Source organism: Protopterus annectens, chromosome 10.part0 (assembly GCF_019279795.1).
Source record: "Protopterus annectens isolate FY-2018-M chromosome 10.part0, PAN1.0, whole genome shotgun sequence".
Lineage (NCBI taxonomy): Eukaryota > Metazoa > Chordata > Ceratodontiformes > Protopteridae > Protopterus > Protopterus annectens.
The window spans coordinates 1,017,668,031-1,017,692,203 of NC_056744.1; the positions used below are offsets into that span (position 1 = coordinate 1,017,668,031).

The window sequence follows — 24,173 nt, forward strand, 5'->3', positions numbered from 1 at the left end:
GGTCTTTCCTCCTCTTCTGAGGCCTCTCCTGATCACTCATAAGAGCCCTCTCAGAAGAAAAAGTGTAAGAGGAAGCACATTGACTCCCCCGAGTCTGTCACTTCTGATACAGACTTAGATGATTTGGAAGGGTCCCCGAGATCCCCCTCTGAAGATGTTTCCTTCTCAGACATCTTAGAAATTCTTAAGCAGAGGGGGAATTGGAATCTCCTACCCCATTCTGAGGATGAGTCTGTATTTCTTGATGCCTTCGGTTCCTGACCTTCCACCTCCTGGGTGTCTCCACCTTTCGATCCACTTATGACAGTGGTGGCTCGAAGGGCTTAGTCAGCTACAGATACAGTGGAACCAACTACGAGGAGACCTAGTAAATTCATTACAGCACCCCAGGATAAGCAGTTCCTTTAGAAACGCATCCCTGTTGATGCTATGGTGGTAGCAGCAGCCACCAAAAAAGAGCTAGCAGAGGCCTCTTAGTCTGTCCACCCCCCTAACAAGGAGTCTAGAATGGTGGACAGATATGAGAAGCGAAGGTTCGCTTCAGCGACCTTCTCTATGAGGTCACTGAACTACCTGTGTCATTTTACCCGACTTCAAAGGGATCTCCTTAAAGAGCTTGGAGATACCCTCCAAGATCCAACAGCTGAGGGAGCGCAAGCCAAGGTAGCTTCCCAGCTAGCGACAAATAATTCTGTTAACTCCTCCATGAGGCTCATTACCTATGCAGCCGATGGGGCAAGTAGAGCCGCTGGTACCGAGGTGGCCCTTAGGAGGCATGCGTGGATGAGGCTGTATAACTTTGCGGAACCCTTTCGAGTGTCCTTCACCAACACTCCCTTTGATGGTTCCTTTCTTTTTGGACCACAGGTGAAAGACACTTTGACTAGGTGTGAGCAAGAAGGCAAGACTCTCTCTGCCATGGGAGTCCGTTTTTCCACTCCCTCTAGACCTTACCCCAAGGGTCAGAAGAGTGGGAAGATGTGGTTCCGTAAATATCAGGGAGCCTTGCCTGACACACGTAGTGATTTTTCCTCCAGAGGCAGAGGGGGAAACAATAATAATAGACGCCACCCTCATAGCAGAGGGGGTCCGCAGAACCAGGGCAACAGAGAGTCCTTCTCTGATAAGCCCTTCCAGCATCCCTGAAGGGTTGGCCGGCTGCTCAACTCTGGAGGCAGTCGGGGAAGACTTTCCCTGTACCCAAAAGCCTGGAAAAGTTTAACACAAGACAGATGGGTATGGTCTGTTATATCTGGAGGTTACAAAATTCCCTTCCATCAACCCCCTTTACAGTCAAGGAAGACCCTTCCAGATGTTCCACCCAATCTGAAGGAGCAAGCAGTAATAGAAGTTTCAAAACTGCTAGAAAAAAGAGCCATCCAGGAAGTCCCGGCAGACCAGCACGGATCCGGAACTTACTCAAGGTTCTTTTTAGTACCAAAAAAGACAGGGGACTGGAGACCGATTCTGGATCTCAGCAGACTAAACAAGTCTGTGCAAAGAGCAAAGTTTCGGATGGTCACAATACAGTCCATTCTACCCTTTCTGGGTCAGGACAATTGGATATGCTCGATAGATCTTCAGGACGCGTACTACCATGTAAAGATGGACAGGCACTCCAGGAGATATCTTCGCTTCCTGCTGGGGGCCAGTCATTATCAGTTCAGTGCTCTGCCCTTTGGTCTCACCACAGCCCCCAGGGTGTTCACTAAATGTATGGCACTGGTCACGGCTCACCTGAGGCGTCAAGGATTCCAGGTGTTTCTGTATCTAGACGACTGGCTCCTTACTGCTACCACCAAGCATCAACTCATACAAGCACAGGACTACACAATCACAATCTGCTCCCAGCTCGGCACTACAATAAATTTCGAAAAATCTGTCTTGTTGCCCTGTCAATCTATCACTTACATAGGAGCAGACTTAGACACAAGGGATATGTTTGCAAGGCTACCACTAGAAAGGGTATCCGCAATCCGTCAGCAGGTACAGGTTCTGATGCAGAGCAAAAGGATCCAAGTCAGGTACATCCTTCAAACTCTGGGTTCCATGGCAGCAGCCATTCTCCTAATCCCACTGGCTCACTTTCATATGAGAATTCTTCAGTGGCTTCTGTTCACGCAGTGGTCTTTCCAAGAGCTACCCATGACTTACATGATCATGATCACGGATGCATGCAAAAGGCATCTTTCTTGGTGGATGGTCTCCCCACTAGTTACTCAGGGCAGACCTTTCATACAACCCCCTCTGGTAGCCACAGTGACAACAGACACCTCCCTGATAGGGTGGGGGGGCATTATCTGGGCAGGACAGTCCAAGGCAAGTGGCAACCTCACGAGTACCATCTGCACATAAATGTCCTGGAAATGAGAGCCGTGCTCCTGACGTTGTAAGCCCTTCAAGACTCTCTTCCTTCTGGGACCATTGCTATTCAAACGGACATGTCAGTGGTATGGTACATCAACAAGCAGGGCGGAATCAGGTCCTACCCCCTGTGTCGAGAAGCACTCAGACTTTGGCAGTGGGCCATTTCCTCCCAACATTTTCTGATTGCAGTGCACATCCCCGGGAGCTCCAACCTCATAGCTGACAGGCTCAGAAGAGCTATTCTCATGCCTCACGAGTGGTCTCTGAATCAGGAAGTTGTGAATCTTGTTTTTCGCAAATGGGGACAGCCTTGCTGCAATCTCTTTGCCACCCCCTTCAATACAAAATGCAGCAACTACTTCTCCCTTCTTCCACTTCCGGGTCACATACCCAGAGATGCTCTAGTCCATGATTGGCCCCAGGAACTTCTTTATGCCTTTCCTCCTTTCCCTCTGATACCCAAACTTATACAGAAAGCAATATCGTTGGGTTGAAAAATGATCCTCATTGCACCCTACTAGCCTCGACAGATATGGTTCCCGTTCCTGCACCGTTACCTTCTCGATCAACCCTGGACTCTGGACCCAATTCCAGACCTCCTGGTTCATCAATCAGGTGGGTTGCATCAATCCCTCAAAACTCTCCAGCTCACAGCTTGGTTGCTCCACTTCCAACCTTAGCCAGGCTTCCCAGCATTTCCCCAGCAGTCCGTGACATTATCGTCCCCTCTCACAAGTCTACAATGAGGAAAACTTATGCTAGCAAATGGAAATGTTTTTCTTGTTGGGCAAAGGCTAGGAATGTGGATCCCTTTTCAGCCCCAGTCCACAAAATCCTGGAATTCCTAGCTCAACTGTTTCACTCCGGGTCCGCTTCTTCTACGATCAGGGTACAAATGACTGCCATTTCTAACTTTCATGTTGGTTTTTTGAACTCTAACATTATGTCTCATAAGCTCTGTAAAGCTTTTTTGAGAGGGACAACTTTTCTTCGGCCTCCAGTGAGGGGATCCCCCTCCTCCTCCTTGGGACCTTAATTTAGTCCTAACCTCCTTAATTCTGCCCCCTTTTGAACCAGCAGCTTCCTGCTCTATCAAGTTTCTATCTTGGAAGACACTCTTTCTGGTAGCTATTACTTCAGCCAGACGTGTCTCCGAACTTCAGGCGCTATGTGTTCGTCCTCCATACTTGGTTTTTCATAAGGACAGAGTTGCTCTGAGGACTAATCCTTCATTTCTCCCTAAAGTCTGCTCAGAAGATAATTTAAACCAATCTATAGAGCTTCCTGTGTTTTTCCCTAATCATACCAACAAGGCAGAGTACAAACTACACCAATTGGACGTTCACAGGCAATTGTGTTTTTACCTGCACAGAACTAAAGAAGTAAGGAAGTCGGACCAACTATTCCTCTCTTATGCTTTGGGCAAACAAGGTCTCCCAGTTTCCAAGGTAACCTTGTCCAGATGGTTGTCACACACTATTTCTTTCATTTATCAGTTAAGAAACAAACTGTTATCTATTAAACCAAAGGGTCATTCTACTAGGGCCTTGGCCACCTCTGTAGCCATCCAGTCTAGGTTGCCCATGGATTCCATTTGTGCAGCTGCCATGTGGGCAAACCCTCATACTTTTATTTCTCATTACAAGTTGGATATGGTCTCCAGGAGCAGAGCTGACTTTGGTTCCACTGTTCTGAAGAGTCTGTTCCACTGAGCCACCCAGGATTTTAGGTGCTAGGGACACTGTCCCAACCAGCAAGAACGAAGGTGAGATTGACAACTTAACATAAAGAAGTTATGTACCTACCATAACGTTCCATGTTAGTTGTCTTCATCTCGCCTTCCTTCTTGCATCCCACCCTCCATCCCCCTGTCTTAGTGGATCGAGAGGAGTTTTTTTCTGTTTCACTGGCTGTGTGTTCTCTTGTCTCCTGTATTGACTTAGAGAATATGGCAGGTATAGTCAACTGATTCTTGACTGGTTATTATGATGTTATGTCTGGAGTTAGCTATTTCAAATGAGATCTGGGTAGCTATCGCTAGGCATTATGGGATAAGGGGTAGCCTCAAGCCAGTCAACAGCTCTCAAGCTATTGAAGATGGCTGAGTCGGAGCCGAGGATCGGCTCCGATCCCAACCAGCAAGAAGGAAGGTGAGATGAGGACAACTAACATGGAACATTATGGTAGATACATAACTTCTTTTTTTAATCTTCACAGGACAAAACAAAATAGAAAATTTGATCAACTCTTTGTTTCGTTTTCGTCAAAATGCCTGGATTTGTCCAAGCTATAAAGTCACTTTAGCCAAATGGATAACAGACTGTATTTCCTGGATTTATTCTCAGAAAGGCATGACATTACCTAAAAATGCCAAAGGTCATTCAACCAGATCCATGGCTACATCTGCTTTTTGGTCAAGAACATCTATTGATGATATTTGCGCTGCAGCTACATGGTCCACTGCTCATACTTTTGTTTTTCATTACAAATTGGATATAATTTCTAGAAACAGAGCCTCCTTTGGTTCAGCAGTACTCCGGAATATCCTTCCATGAGGGCTACCCAAGATCACCATAGCTGAGAACACTGTCCCATACATTGAGAAAGAATGAAAAGGACAACATCAGATTTAAACGTTATGTACTTACCATAACTAGGCACCTGCATTGCCCATTTTCATTCTTCCTCAACTTCCCTCCCATCCATCCCCCATCCTTTTTCTGGAGAGACCTATTGGACTGTATTTGGAACCTACAGTTCTGTTTTTGATCGATGCATTTTTCTATCAGTCTATACCCGTCTTTGTTTAACTATAGGGATATATGGAGGCATACTCTATCTTCGGCAATGGGGATGGAATAGGGCATTATGGGTAGAGGGAGGAGCTTGAGAGATGGATCCAAAGTCTGGAATATGCATTCGAGTTGGATCCAATGGTCACATCTGAAGCCATACTTTGAGAAGAATGAAAATGGACAAAACAGATGCTTAGTTATGGTAAGCACATAACATTTAATTATTCTAGTGCACTTTGTTATATAACATTGACTTTTGTTTAACCATGAAATAAAATTGCAAGTTTGGGGGAATTCTTGGACTTATGGTACATTAGCTACAACTAAAGTATACGTGTGTTGGTTATTAATAGACTTTACCCTCCAAGTATTAGTATTTCCAATGCATTCTTATGTTGCATTTTGATGTATATTTCTTGTATATCTACATAGCTGTATGATTATTGTAGAGATCTGTTAAATGGTCCTTTGTGTAAAGCCACTGAGTTTTTTCTAGGTGTTTATACAGTATAAGTTATGAATGCAAGTTAGCACTGGAATTTGCCTAACAGAAGCATGCATTCTTGTGGAGGTTACTGTTTTAAAGAACTAAAGAGAGTAAAGAACAACGTGGAATAAGCAAGGGAAGCTAGCGTCAACTACTTCAGTATGTAGGTTGGTGTGAGATCGGTATTAGTTCCAGAAAGAGAAAATGGCCATTACTTGGAAAATACTGCCTGGAGAATGGGGTAAAGAAGATGTATATATCCCAGATGTAATGGCTTACTGTTGTAGCATCCTGTCCTTGTAGATCTGCTGTTATGATGAGTGAATTTCACAACTGTAGTTTATGGCATGTTACTCATTCAGCTCTGCTACCACTCCAGTGTATTGTGAGTAGTTCTGAAGAATTCTGCACTTTCATGGGCAGAGTAAGGGGGATAGTCCAAAGGAGAGCAATTAAAATGACTCAAGATCTGTAAAAGATGCCTTATAAAGAGAAAGTACAACAACTAGATGCATTATGCCCATAAGGAGATAGGAATCTGAAAGCTTTCAAGTTCCTCAAATGAATCTAAGTGTCATAGATAATTAAAGTGAAAAGAGAATATACAGCAACATGACAACAAGACAGTGTTTGCGAGTGGTTGGAAGATTAATATGGGGAAGTAATTTTTCATAAAGAAAGGTGTGATCTGGAACAAACTTCCAAATTAAGTTGAACTTCCTTTAGTACTGAAATAATTCAAAAATACTAACAGATGTAAGTAGTTCTGCTATATGTTGAGAGTATTTATTAATGGATTAACTTGAATCCTTTAGTTGTCTAGTAGGTGAAATGTCAGACCGTTGGCCAAGTAGTCTTGTCTAATAATTTTTAGCATGCACATGCACCATTTTACATATCCAGTATGAAAGATAACATTTAGAAGGTATCTTGGGTTAAGAAATTAAACTGATGACAACTTTTCTACTACATATGTTGTTTTTCTTCTTTGGCAGGTCCATTTTAATACACATATTTCCAAGCCAAATACATCTCCAGATAATATCAAATTTGGAATTTCTTCAGCCACAATTTCCATGTCGAACAAAGAGAAGTATGCATAGTTTTATATCAAAACTGTATATCAGTAAAAGTATAGTTTAAGTTTATACTAATTCTGATTCCATATCCTTTGCTTTAGTGGAGAACCTGTTGGATTGGAACCAAAGTACCTTAAGAGACAAGACACTACTGCACTGCGAGGGCTTGTCCAAAATAGCATTAATACAGGTATATGTACACATTGTTCTTTTTGCTACATGTTCAGTGAGCAGTTTTTGTGTTATATTTGTTTATTCCTAAAATGAAATCTTAAAATTTTCACCACTCTAATGTAACCGTTTCACTTACCATAGAATATTTACATGTTAGATGGGCTTTATCAAGTATGACTTAAAAAGGTTTGATTAACAGCAGCCAAAATGGACTTTGAAGATGGAGGTGAGAGATATCTAAATTCGAGTAATGTTTGTGATGAAGCTAAAAGTTCAGATAGTAAGGCAAAAATAAAGTTATGTAATCTTGAAAATATGCTAATCATCAATCTGATGTTGTCAGTCTTCATTCATTCTTGACTGATGGGATTCAGTTCTGACCTCTCGGAACATAGCTCATGCCAGCCAAAACCTCTTGAGCTAAAGCTCTACCCACAAAACTTCTCTTCCCATTACCTCAGATCTCACTTGCTGCATAGAGAATTTGAGGCATCATCCAATGCTCTCAGCAAAATGCTTTAAAAGATTGTATTTATCATTATCGTTGTTTTGGATATCATTGGCTTAAGACTCTATTTACTTATTGGATAGTCTCGCTAACTAGTTTTTCACATGAGTGACTGTTTTTGACCTTTCTACCCACACATTTTTACGTTACAGTAACTCTCATTACCATAGTTGGTGTCAGGCCTCTTCCTCCCACTACTTTTACCATTGGTAGTCTTTGATACCGTTGTTGGTATTCTTCTTGGCCTTCCATCCCCATTTTTCATCCCTTTACCCATAGGGTAATTTTCTGTACCATTTGACATGGAGAAAGAACAGGGAACATCTGGGTTTAAGCAGTGCCAAGACTGTGACAGAAAGATGCCCAATTCTCATGGGTATCTTTCTTGCGTGTACTGTCTGGGTACCCCTCACTTGGACATATTTTGTAATATTTGCCAGGGCTTTAGCACCCGGGCTCTAGCAGAGAGATACAGTAAGTTAATCTTGGAAGGTTTGTAAGTGTCTTTTTGGTGAAGCCCTTTCTAAAGCATAGACTTGAAAATCTTCAAAGTCTGAAATAAAGAAAAGGAGCCACTTGGTGCCTGCTTCCCTTCCCTTGAGGCACATGAAACAAAATCTCAGAAACCCCAGGTTCCAATAGTTTCTTCAGAACCGAAGGCCAAGGTTCCAAAGGTGACAATATCATCACCTCTGGCACCAAAGACAACACAATCCACATCGGTGCTGTCAATTACTGAACTGGCGCAAACCACCTCTTCGGCACCGGCAATAGTTTCATCCTCTCATTTGGTTCCACCTTTCCCTTCCACACAACAGCCCATGTTTCCTAAGGTCGATCCTTTCAATTTACCCAGGATTAGTCCCCTTCAATAGACCCCTTTCTAGGTCAGCAACTGAGCCCATTTCTGGACAGGCCTGAGTCCCCTTTGGGAATGTCAGTCCGTTCCTCCAGGAGTCTCTCAGAATTGGATGTAGTCAGATTGGTGAACCAGCTTTTAGCAGCCAGAGGCCTTCCTGCACCTTCAGAAACCTCTCTCCTACACGGAGGCAAGGCTTATTCTCCAAGGACTCCTTTAGTTTATCCTCCTTCAACCTCCTTTCAGGGTTTGGAGCCCCCTGCTTCTATGCTGCCAGTACCAGCTACCTCGGTGCCGATGGTGGACCTCACCTTAGCGCCTGTGTTGACTCTGTGGTCTTCAGTTCCTTTGGATCTGTTGCATACCCGGGACCAAGGCTTTGCTGTTGGTTCCAATATTCTTGGACCAGTTTCAGTTGTTTCCATGGTGCTGTCTGTGATTCTCAGGGCCATGGCAGTTTCAAACCCTCTCTTGGCTCCTACTCTGGGTGGCGGCTTGTCTGAGTGGGGTGTGACCCCAGTTCCGAGGTTGTCTTTCCTGGTTCTGGGCTCCCATCCTTCTTTGGGTGGTTATGCCTTCCAGATTATGGAGAGAGCTTTAGCATCAGCGGGCTCCCAGCTGGTTCCATCTCTGTCGGAGTGCCATATTTTTGTCTTCTCTGGTTTGCAGCGGTCACAATCTACTACATCTGGGCAGTGGGCACAAGCACTGCAAGATACCCCGGTTCAGGACCCCCCTCTTAGGAGTCCTCCTCAGACCTTTCCCCTGAGGAGCCACCCTGTAAGAGGACATGCAGGGGGGGGGGAGCACCTAGATTCTCCAAAAGAATCCGTCACTAAAGACACAGATTACGATGAAGGGGAGGGGTCCCCACAGTCACCCCCGGAAGATGTCTCCTTTGGAGACATCCTGGAAATTTTCAAACAGAGGGGTGATTGGAAGCCCTCAAACCCTTCTCTGAGGAATCTGTGTTCTTGCAAGCTTTTTGTGCCCGCCCATCTACTTCTTGGATGACCCCCACCCGCTGACAACCTGGTTAACTTGATCGTTCAGCGAGTGTGGAAGGCTTCTGATTCCATAGAGCTTGTTCCCCGGAGACTGGATAAGATTCTTTCAGTCCCGGAATATCAGCCGCATTGGTCTATGAGTCCAGCAGTAGATGCCATAGTGATGGCAGTGGCCACCAAAAAGGAACTTGCCGAGGAGACTTCAACTGTCCATCCTTCTAACCAAGAGTCCCGGACAATGGACAGATTTGGGAATCGAGTCTTTGCTTCAATGACTTTTGCTATTCAGGCCTTGAACTTCTTGGCACACTTTACTAGAATCCAAAGGGATCTGATAACTGAGCTTTCAGATACCCTTGTAGGAGCAATGTCTGACGAGGTGCCAGATAAGGTTGCCTCTCAAGTTACCACCCTAGAGTCTATCTCAAATTTGTCCATGCGGCTTATTGCGCATACAGCCAAAGGGACATCTAGAGCAGCAGGTACAGGCGCTGCCATCAGGCGTCACGCCTGGATGTGCTTGTGTGAATTCGTGGAGCTCTTTAAGTCTTCCTTTGTCAGCGCTCCTGTTGATGGTACTTCATTGTTTGGCCCAAAAGTTAGAGACACATTAGCCAGGTGTGAAAAGGATGAAAAGACCCTTTCTGCTGTGGGCGTTCATTTTTCCACTTAAAAACGACTACCTTATTCCAGGAATCAGAAGTGGAAAAATGTGGTTCAAGAAGACCCAAGGGCCTTTTCGAGAGACACGTGGTGAGTATTCCTTCCGGGGCAGAGTGGTGAACTCTTCTGGAAGATGCCCCTCCTGGGGCAGAGGGGGTCCACATAAACAGTGCTCCAGAGATTCTTTCTGGACAGCACTATCAGCATTTCTGAATGGAGGCCCAATTCTTTACCTCTGGAAGCAGTCGGGGAAGATTTTCTCTGCACCATTCAGCCTGGCTTACAATAACTTTGGATACCTCGGTGCAAAAGATAATTACCAGAAGTTATCACATTCCCTTCAGTCTTTTGCCAAAACCCCAAAATTGAATCCCCAATGCTAAACCCAGTCAGAGGGATCTAGCAGCAGGGGAGATTCAAAAGCTCCTTCAAAAAAGAGTCATCCAAGCAGTCCCACCAGAACAAATAGAATCCGGATTCTACTCAAGTTTCTTTTTAGTTTTAAAAAAGACAGGGGACTGGAGACCAATCTTGGATCTCAGTCTTTTGAACGAATTTGTGCAACAGACGAAATTCCAGATGGTCACAGTTCAGTCTGTCTTTCCTTTTCTAGAGAAGGATGATTAGATGTGTTCTATAGATCTTCAGGATGCGTATTACCACATAAAGATGGGCAAGCACTCCAGAAGATATCTCTGCTTCCGGCTAGGAGGCAGTCATTACCAATTCTGAGTTCTTCCATTCGGTCTCACCACAGCCCCCAGCCCCCAAGGTGTTCACCAACTGCATGGCAGCTCATTTGAGACTACAGAGATTCTGGGTGTTTCCATATCTAGATGAGTGGCTCCTCACCCACCCCTTCCAGACATCTACTGCTCTATGTCATAGACTTCATTCTACATCTTGCTGAAACACTAGGCATCTCAGTCAACAAAGAAAAGTCATAACTGACTCCCCCACAGCATCTTGAGTTCATGGGATCAAGATTAAATACAGTATCCTGTGTGGCTTACATTGCTCTTCACAGGTTGTTTTGCTAAGATCGCAAGTTCAGATGATCATTTCCCAAAACAAAGTTGCTGCTCATCTTGTACTACAAGCTCTGGGAACCATGACAGCAACAATAATGTTAGTTCCCCTAGCGAGATATCACATGAGGCTGCTTCAGTGGCTCTTGGCATCACAATGGTCACTTCTAATGCAGCCCATGTTCCATCTAGTCTTGATAGCCAACTGCTGCAAAAAGGATTTATCTTGGTGGATGAAGCCAGAAGACAATCTATGGGGCTGCCCACCCCTCTCAACCCAAGGCTGTAGTGACCACTGACGCTTCCCAGATAGAGTGGGTGGGGAGCATTTTCTGGAAAAGACTGTTCAAGGCACTTGGTCCCCACAAGAGGCCAATTTGAACATCAATGTCCTAGAATTGAGGGCAGTGCTTTTAGCGTTGCAAGCATTTCAGGTTGCCCTTCCTTCGGGAACAATTGTCCGTAGTCTGGTACATCAACAAATGGGGGGGACCAGGTGCTACCCTCTATGTCGGGAAGCTCTAAGGATTTGGCAATGAGCAATAGTCTTCAACTGCTTTCTGATAGCAACACATATCCCGGGGAACTCCATCGTGATTGTGGACAAGCTGAGTAAATGTATACTCCTGCCTCACGAGTGGTCTCTCTATCCCTACGTAGCGACAAAGGTCTTTCATTGATGGGGTCAGCCTTGCTGCGACCTGTTTGCTTCTCCCATAAACCACAAATGCAGCAACTACTTTGCCCTAATCCCTCGTTGTGGGGAGTCCCCGAGAGATGTACTTTTTCTCAATTGGCCCCCGGGACTTCTGTATGCCTTTCCCCCAATTCCACTAATTCCCCAGTTCCTGAGGAAAGCCCAACGGTTGAGAAGCACAGTGATTCTCATTGCACCTTACTTGCCCCATCAAGTCTGGTTTCCCTTTCTTTGGCCTCACGTGGTTCAGCGCCCATGGACTTTGGATTCAGCTCCGGACCTATCTCATCCTCAGGGCCAGATGCATCCCAAGCTTCAAAATCTCAAGCTGATGGCTTGGTTTCTCCATTTCCATTAATTGCCAGGCAGAACAACCTATCCTCTCCAGTGCAGACGATACTTCTGGCTTCCCATGAACCATCCACCAGGAAAATCTACCTAAACAAATGGAAAAGATTTTCAATTTGGGCATGTACAAATGGCACTGACCCATTCTCGGTGTCAGTTGATAAGGTCCTGGAATATTTAGGTACCTTATGTCAAATGGGGCCTTCTACGTCTACAATTAAGATTCATCTAACTGCCATTTTGAATTTTCATAACAGTTTTGATGACCATTCATCAATGTCTCATAATGTATGCAAAATTTTTCTTAAAGGCGCCCTGCATTTAAAATCCCCTTTGAAAGATCCAGTAGTGCCATGGGATTTGACCTTAGTCTTACAATGTCTAGTTCAACAACCCTTCGACCCAGCAGCCACTTCTGACCTCAAGCTTTTATCTTGGAAGACCCTCTTCCTAATAGCTATCATGTCTGCTAGGAGAATTTCAGAGTTACAGGCTTTATGTGTGAATCATCCGTATATCATCTTCCACAAAGAAAGATCATCACTCAGAACAAATCCCACCTTCTTTTCCAAAGTACTGTCAGAGTCCAGTATCAACCAGACCATAGACTTACCAGTCTTCTTTCCAAATTTCACAAACAAAGGTGAGTACTGCTTGCATTTGTTGGATGTCCATAGACAATTACGTTTTTACTTGGACAGAACGAAATCCTCTAGAAAATCAGAGTAACTATTCCTATCCTTTTCAGGTACCAGATTGGGTAAACCTGTATCAAAGATCACTTGCCAAAAATGGCTAAGAGACTGCATTATTTGTATACAACTAAAATAAACTCAAGCTGTCAACTACAATCAGAGCTCAATTTACAAGATCTGTTTCCACTTCAGTGGTCTTCCATTCCAGAGCTTCTATGGAAGATATATGTGCAGCTGCAACTTGGGCTACCCCACATACCTTTATCACTCATTACAAATTACACTTGGTCTCCAGGGGAAGACCATCCTTTGGCTCTATGGTGCTCAGGAATATCCTTCCTTAGGGCCGCCCAGGATCTAAAGTAGCTGGGGACTCTGTCCCATCAGTCAAGAATTAATGAAGATTGACAATATCAGATAAAGAAGTTATGTTCTTACCATAACGTTCCATCTGTGTTGCCGATCTTCCTTCATTCTTGACATCCCACTCTCCTGTCCCTCCTAAAGGCTCCTGGAGGATCGGATCTAGTCCTGGGATATTATAAGGTTATACCTTAGAAACGGCGTCTCTAATTTCTTAACTATAAGGCAAACTCGATATGAGAGGCATTGTGGGAAAAGCCTTAGCTCAAGAGTTTTGGGCTGGCATGAGCTATGTATAATGGTTGAGTTGGTTCAGAGAGGTCGGAACCGAACCCCATCAGTCAAGAATGAATGAAGATTGAGAACACAGATGGAAAGTTATGGTGAGAACATAACTTCTTTTTTTCAGAATTAGGTGCTGGAGAACTTAAGCATAACATGTATGTTATTACGTTACAAACTTACATATGCAGAACACAAAAAATAAATAAATAAATAACTGGAAGTACAGAAGCTGGCTGCACCTGTATATCTGGTGTATGACATCTCTGCATGCAACATGGGAACTGCCTAAAAAAGATGTGGTGTTACTGATGGAAAGGCTGAACCCAACCAAACATTTAACAATGTTCTTCAGATACACTGCTTTAAGACATTTCTCTTATATAGAACATGTTTTACTTATGCCAAAATATATTTTACAGCAACAACATGAAAAGCATCTGAGATAAAATTTTAAATTCTAGTGTTCAAAACATTTGTATTAAGCATGACTGTATTATACATTGTCAGAATATAAAGCTTAGACCTATCCTTAGGTCTGAATGTCAGCATTTAGTACAATATTTTTATGGCCATTCTTTTTAAACATAGCAAGAAGTAATTTCTAAAATATAGACAGAAATATATTTTGGCATTAGTTAAGTAAAACATGTTCTATATAAGAGAAATGTCTTGAATTGAATGACCGTACTGTTCCTTTTTGAGATGTTGTTTGTACTTTCACCACCTTTATTAATAGAAGTATTTGTACCATATAACAACTTCAAATCTGTAGTGCTCATAAATAACTTTAATTCTGTAAGGGTATCTGGTTTCACCCAGGAACATGGCATCTCATTCTATTGCAGTACTTAAGAATAATCTCCATGGTATCCCCCAAGTCTCAAAACAACCCACTAAACAAGTGTAGTGGGTCCAAAAACAAAACAGTGTAAGAAACTTCTCTGTGTGGAAGATTTTCAGTCCATATATCTCTAGTTAATCACTGTATATTAATCAGATCAGGCAAAAGTAGTAGAAGTAGAGAACTTAAACTCGTCTTAAGTAAAAAAAAAAAATAATAATAGTAAAAATATATAATTGTACAGAATTACTAGGTATTCAAAAGTAATCCAAGCAAGGCAGGCAGTCTGTTTCCAGTCGAAAATCCTTTAAGTACACAGACAAGGAGTAATAGTTTCCTCACAAGCTTTCTAAATATATATATATATATATAATTTTTATCAGGCAAGGGAGTGGTTTATTGTGCTGTAAAACAAAGTGTTATTGGTACACATGTTAAATTCACATCCCTTCCCCCATTAGTGTGACCTTCGAGCTGGTCCTGCCCTACTTAGTAGCTGTCATAATATAACCCTTATGTACTTTAAACAAAATGTATAATGATGCGGTATCTCTTATTTAACCAGATTATTAAGTCTGTGATTTTATCCAAGACAATATACTACATGGCTGGAAATATATCAACCTTAGTCCATTTGGCAATCAAAAAATATGTATAAATATATACATATACACTTTGCATGTAAAAAATCAATTGTAAAAATCGTATTCTATTTTCATCCATTCTAGGCCATTAGCCTAGTAACTTCCTATGATGCTAAGTACTTCGCATCCAGCAACAGCATTTCATCTGCAGAGTGGGTTGTACTCCTTTACTGCTTATTGTTTTTCCTACAGAAATCTTCATTCAAACTTTAGATATACTTCATATTGTGGTTATGGTAACAGTCTTTTTACCCGAAATGTATGTGTTTCAAGCCTTTTTTGTTGATTTATGCAGTCTGTCATGGATGTTAACGATTTTCAAAAACAAGTCATGAAGAAGAAGTAATATAAACATGGAAGAGGGGAACCATCAAAGAAGGTAGTAAAAGAACTGAAAAAAAAGAAGTCTGCCAGCTTTTCTGAGGAGAGTAGTCGTTTTAAAATTACTCCCACAGTTCAGTCATGCTATCGTATTTGAAGTCCCATAAGTTCCCCTCTCCATTCCCAATGCCTCCAAAAGTAACTGATTTCTTAACACTTTTGTCAGTACTACCACATCTACAGGTTTCACTTTTGGATGACTGTAGTGCATTATTGACAGTTTTCCAGTTTAGACCATAGTGCACCATTGACAGTGTTCCAGTCTACACCCAAAACTATGGTATTTGATTCCGTTTCAGAGTTTTTCCAGCCTTTCTTTGCCTACAAATCCTTTGCTAGAGGACATTTTAATATTGTTCAGGAGTCCACATTAGAGCAGCAGGGGACTAAGCCATTGCTATAGCTGGTACCTACTTCAGATCATTGTAGAGTCATTTAGTGAGGAAGAAGTTTCTTATACCAGGCAGATAACATTTTCTTTTGTCTCCATTCCTACAGAAAGGCCTCACTGAGACCAACGACTGGTGTCAGAGCCATGGCCTTAAGCTCAATGCCAAAAAATGCATCATCATCCCCTTTGGGAAAAACCCGATTCCCATGAATTACCACATCGATGGTAGTCCACTGAACACAGAAGGTGTTATAAGAGATCTGATAACACAGGTTAACAACAGCCTCCCTTTTGACCACCAGATTGCCACTGTGGTCAGAAAGTCCTTCTGTGTGGCACATCTTATTATTAAGGGATTTGCATCCAGGAAGAAAGAGGTCATTGTCTCCCTCTACACTTCCCTCATTAGGCCAATCATCGAGTACAATGCCCCATTTGGCATGTACCTCACTAAACACCTGCAACAACTGGAGAGACTGCAAAAGTACCTCACAAAGAGGATCCAAGCCCTTAAACACTTGTCCTATGTGGACAGACTCAAAAAACTGCAACTTTTCTCTGTCTCTTATCGGCAACTTAGAGGCGATCTCTGCTTGACATACAAAGGCATGTCTGATCCAGCTCTTAGAAATGCTACTTCAAAAGAAATCCCAATCCCTCTGCACCACATGCTCCAATGCCTCAACCTCATTACCACAATCAACAGAACATGCTGGAGGGACAGGTTCATAACCCAGAGACTGCCCTTGCTATGGAATAGACTTCCCATACATGCCAAACAGAGCATCTCACTGGCCCTCTTTAAGAGAAACCTTGATGAATGGTTGGGAAATAGAAAATTCACCCCGGGGATCACTCTAGTGGCTCTACTCGACAGAGGCACTGGGAACTAAGGTTGGGTGGCACGATGTCAGGGTAATCCTATGGGCTAGGTTTGTAAAGGCTCTAGGGCCATTAGCCTAGTACACACCTATGAACAAAGAATTGTAGAATATCTATTAAGTATATATAGACAAAAAATGGAGTTTGAGGAATTTTTAATGTTAATGTACTGACAAATTTTTTGCCTTTTTAATGCAGAGCCTTCTTATATTAATGAGGCTAATGGTGTTTCTCTTGATGTACAACCTGCTGCCCTAAGAAAGCTAAAAGAATGTATAAAACACAATTAGCTAGAAATTATCTGACTATCACTCATAAGGTTGGGCCTACTATTGTCTCTATTATCTACTTCTGATAAAAGTGAAATACTAATGCTCTTAGCAATCATTAATTTGGACAAGGATACAAGATTTTTAGACAAATTCCATTAGTTGTTAAACTGTTATGTCCAAATAGTTGGTTTGTTAACTATATGTTCTAGGGAGTTACTAAGTCAAAGAATCTCTGGCCGTACCTGACTTTGGAGGTAAAACTGAAATCTCCCATTATAAAGGCATTTTTGGTAACAGGTTGATGCTCAGCAAACAAACTGCCTTTCTTTCATATGGGTAGTAGTGCCCTGCTACCCCATCTTGGGCAGTCTACCAAAGCTCAGAGATCCTCCCCCGCCTGTATGTATGTAAGATGGATCAGTCGCCTGAGAGTACAAAGACTGCCTTTCAGACCCACAGACAGAACCCTTTCAGTTTTTACAGTGCCACAGTAAGAGAAGGATCTCTAAGAATACTGCTTCCTTCTTTGGATTTTCAACTACTGAGCTCAGATAAACCCTTTGGAATTTTATTTCCTCCCTCTCATTTTTTCTATCCATGCTTGGATAGTGTATTGTGCTGCTTTGACTGTTTTTTTTTTCTCATTAGAAATTTTGTATATGCTTCTGTTTTTACCTTGACTAGCACAGTAACGCATGTGTTGCTGATTAAAAGCTTCATTTAGAAGTTTGACAGAAAAACTTGCTAATATTGCAGTTGTTTTTCTTTGGGGTTATGATTATTTTAGGTGATTGAGCAGGATTATAGTATTTTAATTTTTTTTTTCATTTAAATCACGATTTTGGCACTATTTTGTATGGTAAATATTTCTGACTGGATTTTTTACTAGTTTATGATTTATTTCTTGTCTAATATAATTTTAGGCTGTGTCCATTCATTTTTGACTGATAGTAGCCTTTTTTTAAACAATATTAGGGAACTTTTGTGCATATATTTTGTGACTGGAGCTGTGTTACTAAAACTATCATTTTCTACAGTGCAGTCGTTACAATAGTAACCCCTGCAAGAAACAGACTTCAGATTGTTTTTAGTGCCATTTTGTATGTTAAACATTTTCATCAGTTTGGTTTATTTCTTGTCTAATTCTGTTTTAGGCTGGTTTTATTCATTTGAAGCTGAAATTAGCCTTTACTTGTTAAAACTGGGGAAATTTTTGCACATGTATTTTATGCTTTGAAGTGTGTTACTGAAAATACTGTCATTTTCTCAGTGCAGTGCTCAGAATAGTATTTAGAGGGAAATTGGTGGGATTTGTCCAGCCTTTTACTGGGGTGACCATGCAGCCAATATTTAGTATTGAGCTGGATAGTTTCTTGTCCCCCAGCTTGACTGATTCAGCAGCCTGACAAACAGAAGTGCCAACCAAACAAAAGCCAAGGCACCAACAGGAAATGGTAGGACAAAAACTCAACCAAGCCTAACAAAAAGGTATGTCTGGAATTGTTAGATGCAAAACCTACATTCCCTGGAATCTGTTACCAGTGCTGCCCTTCATCAAAAAAAAGTGAGATGGAGATTGCAGTTGAGTTTCAGTCCAGGGCTTCCTTTATTCCCTCATGTCCCTGAGCAGCCTGCCCAGACAGATTCATCCAGCTTCACTTGAGGAACTGTGTCAATGGGAGTGCAAGTGTGGGCCACCTTGAAGTCCAAGGAGGTACAGAAGCACATCAATATCAAGGAAATGTCAGTGATCCAGACCTTGCAAGTCCTTCACCACTTATGAACACTAGGTCCTCTTTTTGTGGTTACGTACAACACCCCACTGATATGGTACCTCATCAGACAAGGAGGTATACAGTCATACCCTCCTTGCCAGTTAGCAGTGATGACCTGGGATCTGGCTTTACATCATTGTCCAACTCTTCAGGCATCATACATCCTGTCAGAGCAAAATGTCATGCCAGACATTTTACATAGATCCTGGGCAGACCCGCACTAGTATCGGCTCAAGCAGTGGTGCTCCAGGATCTAGTCCTGATGTGGGGAATCCTACAAATAGATCCGTTTGTCTCCTTTCAAAACAGACAACTGGAGAAATTCTGTTCCAGACACCCTTGCAGCCATGCTTGGAGGACAGATACAGTCTCATTCCTCTGGATGGTAATGTTTCTGTATACATTTCCACCCTTTCCACTGATTCACAAGGTAGATCTGAAGGTTCAGAAAGAAATGCCAGAAATCAGTGTGGTGACCATGTATTAGCCCAGGCAGTCTTGGTTTCCCCTTCTTTCCTTCTAATTGTATTGGCCAAGCGTAATTATCACAGACTTCCTCACACTCTGGATTTAATCACACAGTCTCATGGGTGACTGGTGCACTGCAGTTTGGAGCAACTACAACTAACAGCCTGGATTTAGGCTCGACTCTGTTTAGGCACTTGTTTCATGAGAATGTGCATCAGGTATTAAAGGAGGCCAGAAAACCTGCTATTAGAAAATATTATGTTTACAAATGGATAAGGTTTTGTAATTGCTGTCTAAATGGGCACAGTGGGTGCCCTGAGGTTAAAATTCCTCTGGTCTTGAAATATTTGTATGAGTTACTTCAGGATGGCTAATCCTATGTGTCCATTATGGTGCATTTAGCAGCCATATTTGCTGGTCTGCCAGTGGATCCCCCCTCATTGTTCTCTTTTGGTAAAACAGTTAATGAAAGGAATATTGCATATGAGACCCCCCTCACACGTAAATTCCTCCTTCGTGGAATCTCAACTACATTCTGGACAAATTGACTTTACTGCCTTTCATACATACCACTCAGGCTGATCTGAAGTTCTTAATGTAGACAACTGTTTTGCTTACTACACTGACATCTGCAAGGTGAATCTCTGAGCTGCAAACTCTCATGATGGCACAACCTTACCTGATTTTCCACGGGGATAGGGTTGTATTACGCACTAACCCCTCTTTCATATCAAAAGTTGTCTCAAAATTCACGCTCAGTCTATTTATCCTCTCAGTGTTCTTTCCAGAATCTAAGAATAAGGGAGAGATGGTACTTCATACATTGGATGTGCATCAGTAGCTCAGGTACTATCTTGAGAGAACACAACCCTTTAGGAAGGCTGAAAGGCTTTTTATTTCCTACACAAGGGCAAAGAAGGGTCAGCCTGTGTCTAAGCAAACCACTGCACATTAGTTGTCCCCTGGTATTTTTTGTTATATCCACCATGAGAAGGAGAATCCAGGCAAGGTAAAGGCACATTCCACCAGGGCCTTTGCCTCTTCAATTGACATATTAGAAAGGAGTAGACTCAAAGTATTCTAGAGGCAGACACCTTTTCCTCTGTCTTTACCTGTATGAATCACTACAAGTTGGATTACTTTTCTACATCCAAAGCAGGCTTCACTAGGACCAGACTGCAGGGGCTTCTGGACCCTCACTCCCTCCAACCAAGTTGGGTAAGCTTTGGGAATCCATCCATATGTCAGTGAGGCAGTGTCTTTGCTGAACATAGTACATTTGTGTAAGTAGTACTCGCTGTGTGTTGATGTGGAAAATGGGCGTTTGCAAGTTGGCATTTTCAGCTTCTCTTCCTTGTGGACCCTAGAAAACTGAAAGGGTTCTGTCTGTGGGTTTGAAAGGCAATCCTTGTACTCTTAGGTGACTGGTCCATTACAGCTACAGATAGACTGGGGGATGAGCTCTGAGCTTAGGTAGACTAACAAGATAGGCTATCAGGGCACTACTTAGCCATATGCCAGTGTGGCAGTGTGTTCTGCAAACATCTATTGTTACAGGTAAGTAGGACTTATACAACTGTACTTTTCTCATGTGTATTTAGGAATCTTATGTGGAGCTCCCTAGAATTACAGCAACTACTAAGCCTGTTAAAGCAAATAATCTTTTCTTTGTATAGAAGCATAATTTTGCACGAAGACTTGACTCACAACCAGTATTTTGCCATCCAACATGTCACTCTTCCTGTCCCTGTGGGTTATCTCCCTCAAGTCTTTCTTAAATGTGTGGTAAGAGGAACTTTACAGCCTTTGTGATGCCACAGCTCCTGGCACCAGAATGACAACTAAATGTATTCTTGTCTTCTGATTGTGGAGTTAGTATGTCTGACTGCAGAGTCACAAATTAGTAAGACATTGCTGTTTTTACCCATGGAATTTGAAAAATGGTGGTATACCTCCTGGTGATCTTTTACTGTGTGTAAGCATATTGCTGATGATAGTGATGGATCTCTGGTGAGCCTAGTCTTCCTAGCCTTAGAAAGCTTTGGATGCAACTTCTTTAGAGCCTCAGTATAAGTCAGACTAATGTAGTTTTGATGAGATGTGGGTGGTAGTGTGTGAAGCCATCTTATTAGGTGAGAGGGATGCCCTCCAGCCTGCAGAGATATTTGCATCTGTCACAAATTAATTACTCATGTCAAGTAGAATTTCATTATCTGTGAGCACATACTTCCTACATCAGCTGAGAGTAAAAAGGTGCCCATTCCTGTTAGGCACACTGGTATCAGGACTGGAAAAAATGACAGTGTAGAATACTCAAGACTTGGAAACTTTCCTGCAATGGGGTTAGGCTAGGTTTAAGGGCAGGCTGTCCCCTCCTCCCATTGTAGAAGGAAGTAATAGTCCACAATAACTGACAGGCCAGAAAAAGAGCCATAAAGATGATAGCATGAACTACTGAGGATAAGAAAGAAATTATGCGTTGTTACTGTTATGCAAGAAGGCCAGAATTTCTGGATATCAAACAAATTGAGAGCAATTAGAGGAAAGGAAAATACCTGCACAAGGAAAAACTATCAAAAGCTTCAAATGCATATTTGTGTTCATTAATACAACAGATTCATGAAAAGCATTATATAGGTTCATAGGTTTATACTAGGCTATCTGCCCTAAGGCATTTATAAGCCTAGCCCAAAGTTTTGTGGCTTACGCCACCCCTTATATGAAAAAATACTGTGCCCATTAGTTTGTTGTGCCTCTGTCCAGCAGTGACACAGAGATGATTCCCGGGGTAAACCTACGATCTCCCATCCACAGGTCAAGATTTCTCTTGAACAGAGCCAGCGAGGTGCTCTGCCTCACATGGACCGGGATTTTATTCCACAGCATAGGGAGTCTCTGAGTGATAAATCTATCCCTCCAGCACATCGTATTTATATCCGTGCTAAGGTTTAAGTCGCTTGCTCTAGTGGTTTTGGATTTTTTGAGGTTGAGCATGTCCATTAATTCCGGGTTGGACATGGCCTTGTATGTCAGGCACATGTCACCTCTGAGCAGACGGTATGCGACTGAATAGAGCTGGAGTTTCTTCAATCTGGCAGCATATGACAGATTTTGGAGTCCCTTTATCCTTTTGGTGAGGAGCTTTTGGGGTCTCTCCAATTGCTGCAGATGTCGGGTGAGATACATCTTGAATGGGGCATTGTACTCGATCATTGGTCTGATAAGTGAAGAGTACAGGGGAACAATGACCTCACTAGATCTGGATGTGAATCCCTTCATGATCAGGTGGGCAATGTAGAAGGTCTTTCTAACCACTTTAGCAACGTGAGTGTCAAAAGAAAGGCCACTGTCAACCTGGGTCCCCAGGTCCCTGATAACCTCTTCTGTGCTTAGTGGATTGCCACCTATATGGTAGCTTGGGGTTACCTTGTTTTTCCCGAAGGGTATGACTATACATTTTTTGGCGTTTAACTTCAGGCCATGGCTCTGGCACCAGCTATCTGTTTCCGTGAGTCCTTTCTGAAGGATATCCGTGTCCGATGCACTTTCCACTATGGCGCCCAGTTTGCAGTCGTCTGCAAACTTTGTCAGCCAAAGTCCTCCCATGTTGGCCTGTACTTCTGAGAAGTAGATGCCAAACAATAGGGGGCCAAGGACCGAGCCCTGTGGGACACCACTTGTGACCGGCTTGGAGTCTGACATAGCGCCAGCAACTCTAACCCTGTGGGTTCTGTCCTTAAGCCAGTTTGCAACCCATCTTGTAAGGGTTTACATTTAAGCTGGTAAGTTTTTCTACAATACCCGAGTGGGGTATTGTGTCGAAAGCCTTTGCAAGGTCAAGGTAGGCTGTATGGACTGCCTTTCCCTCATCAATGGCCTTTGTGACTGTTTCGAAGAAGTCGACCAAGTTCAAAAGTCATGATCTGCCCTTAACGAAGCCAAACTGGGTCAGGTCCAATGTCTGCAAGTCCCCTATATCTTTGTTTATGAGCTCCATTATGATCCTCACCATAGCTTTGCAGACTAGACTTGTTAAGCTTATGGGGCGGTAATTACCAGGGTCCGTAGAGGCACCGCCTTTGTGGAGTGGGACCACAGTTGCCGTACGCCACTCCTTGGGCACGTACCCTTTGGTAAGGCTGAGATTAAACAGCTGCCTTATGTGCGGGTTTAATTCCTCATTTAGCTCGTGTAGCACACAGCCGGGGACACCATCCGGTCCCACTGATGCTGTGTTTTTAGCTTTAGAGAGAGCAGCTTTCACCTGCGCATTTGAGATGTCTGGGAGGCTACACTCTGCTGGGATAGTTATCTCTCCTTTAGGGGGGGAGAGGGGGTGAAGTTTGCACTGAACCTGTCTGCCAGTATGTTGGCAATGTCTGTGGGTTCAGTGATTTTTGTATCATTTTGGACTAATTCTGAGCATATCTGAGAGTTTCCACCCAGGTTCCTAACATAGCTGAAAAAGGCCTTATGATTGTCCTTTGAATCCATGGCAATTTTTCTCTCAAAATTGGCCTTAGTTGATTTTATGAGTGCTCGTATTTTTTTACTAATAATGATCAGGGGTGACTTCCCTTTTATGGATTTTGTTCTATCATGTAATAGCTTTCTCCTCTTATTGTAAAGTTTGTTAATAACCAACAAAGTTTGTTATATAGACCAAGAAACCTTGGGCCATAACATGTGGAAGGAGTAAAGACATACAAATTGAAAAACTGTGTGCAGATTCTACAATTTATTCTCAGACACAACAGATTATAGATATATCTGATGTTATCCATGTCACTATTCCTCACTTCTGGGTCATAGGATCCGACATCGGATCCGAGCCAGCAACTTTTCAGACAGATCCTAGGCTCAAGCTCCTCCCACTTCCATAATCCCTTGCTGCCCTCTAACCCCTCACATCTCATTTGCCACTTCACTGCATCAGACATCATTCCTTTGGCTCGAGACCTTCTGTAAGATAAGTGCTCATTTTCAACTTCAGTTTTGTGTTTATAGCGGTTAGTCTTCTTGTAGTGTCTTTAGAGTTGTAGTCTTATAGTTTTTGTACTCCTCTTAGCCTCCCCTCACTTTCTAATTGCTTCTTGTCAGCCCTTTTTCGCACCAATTTTTCCATGTTAAGAATTTCTCTTTAAACGTAGGCTTAGTTTGATTT

At 42.7% G+C, this 24,173-nt stretch overlaps 1 protein-coding gene across 1 annotated transcript in view; it reads left to right on the forward strand.

The window, feature by feature from the left end:
* The window catches only part of SASS6 (SAS-6 centriolar assembly protein), a 1,319,564-nt gene that overhangs the window by 1,276,656 nt on the left and 18,735 nt on the right, over positions 1 to 24,173 (forward strand). The window contains exons 15-16 of the mRNA XM_044085777.1: positions 6,645 to 6,742; positions 6,830 to 6,918. Of these exons, the coding sequence (XP_043941712.1) occupies positions 6,645 to 6,742; positions 6,830 to 6,918 (187 nt within the window). The remainder of the gene's footprint in view (positions 1 to 6,644; positions 6,743 to 6,829; positions 6,919 to 24,173) is intronic.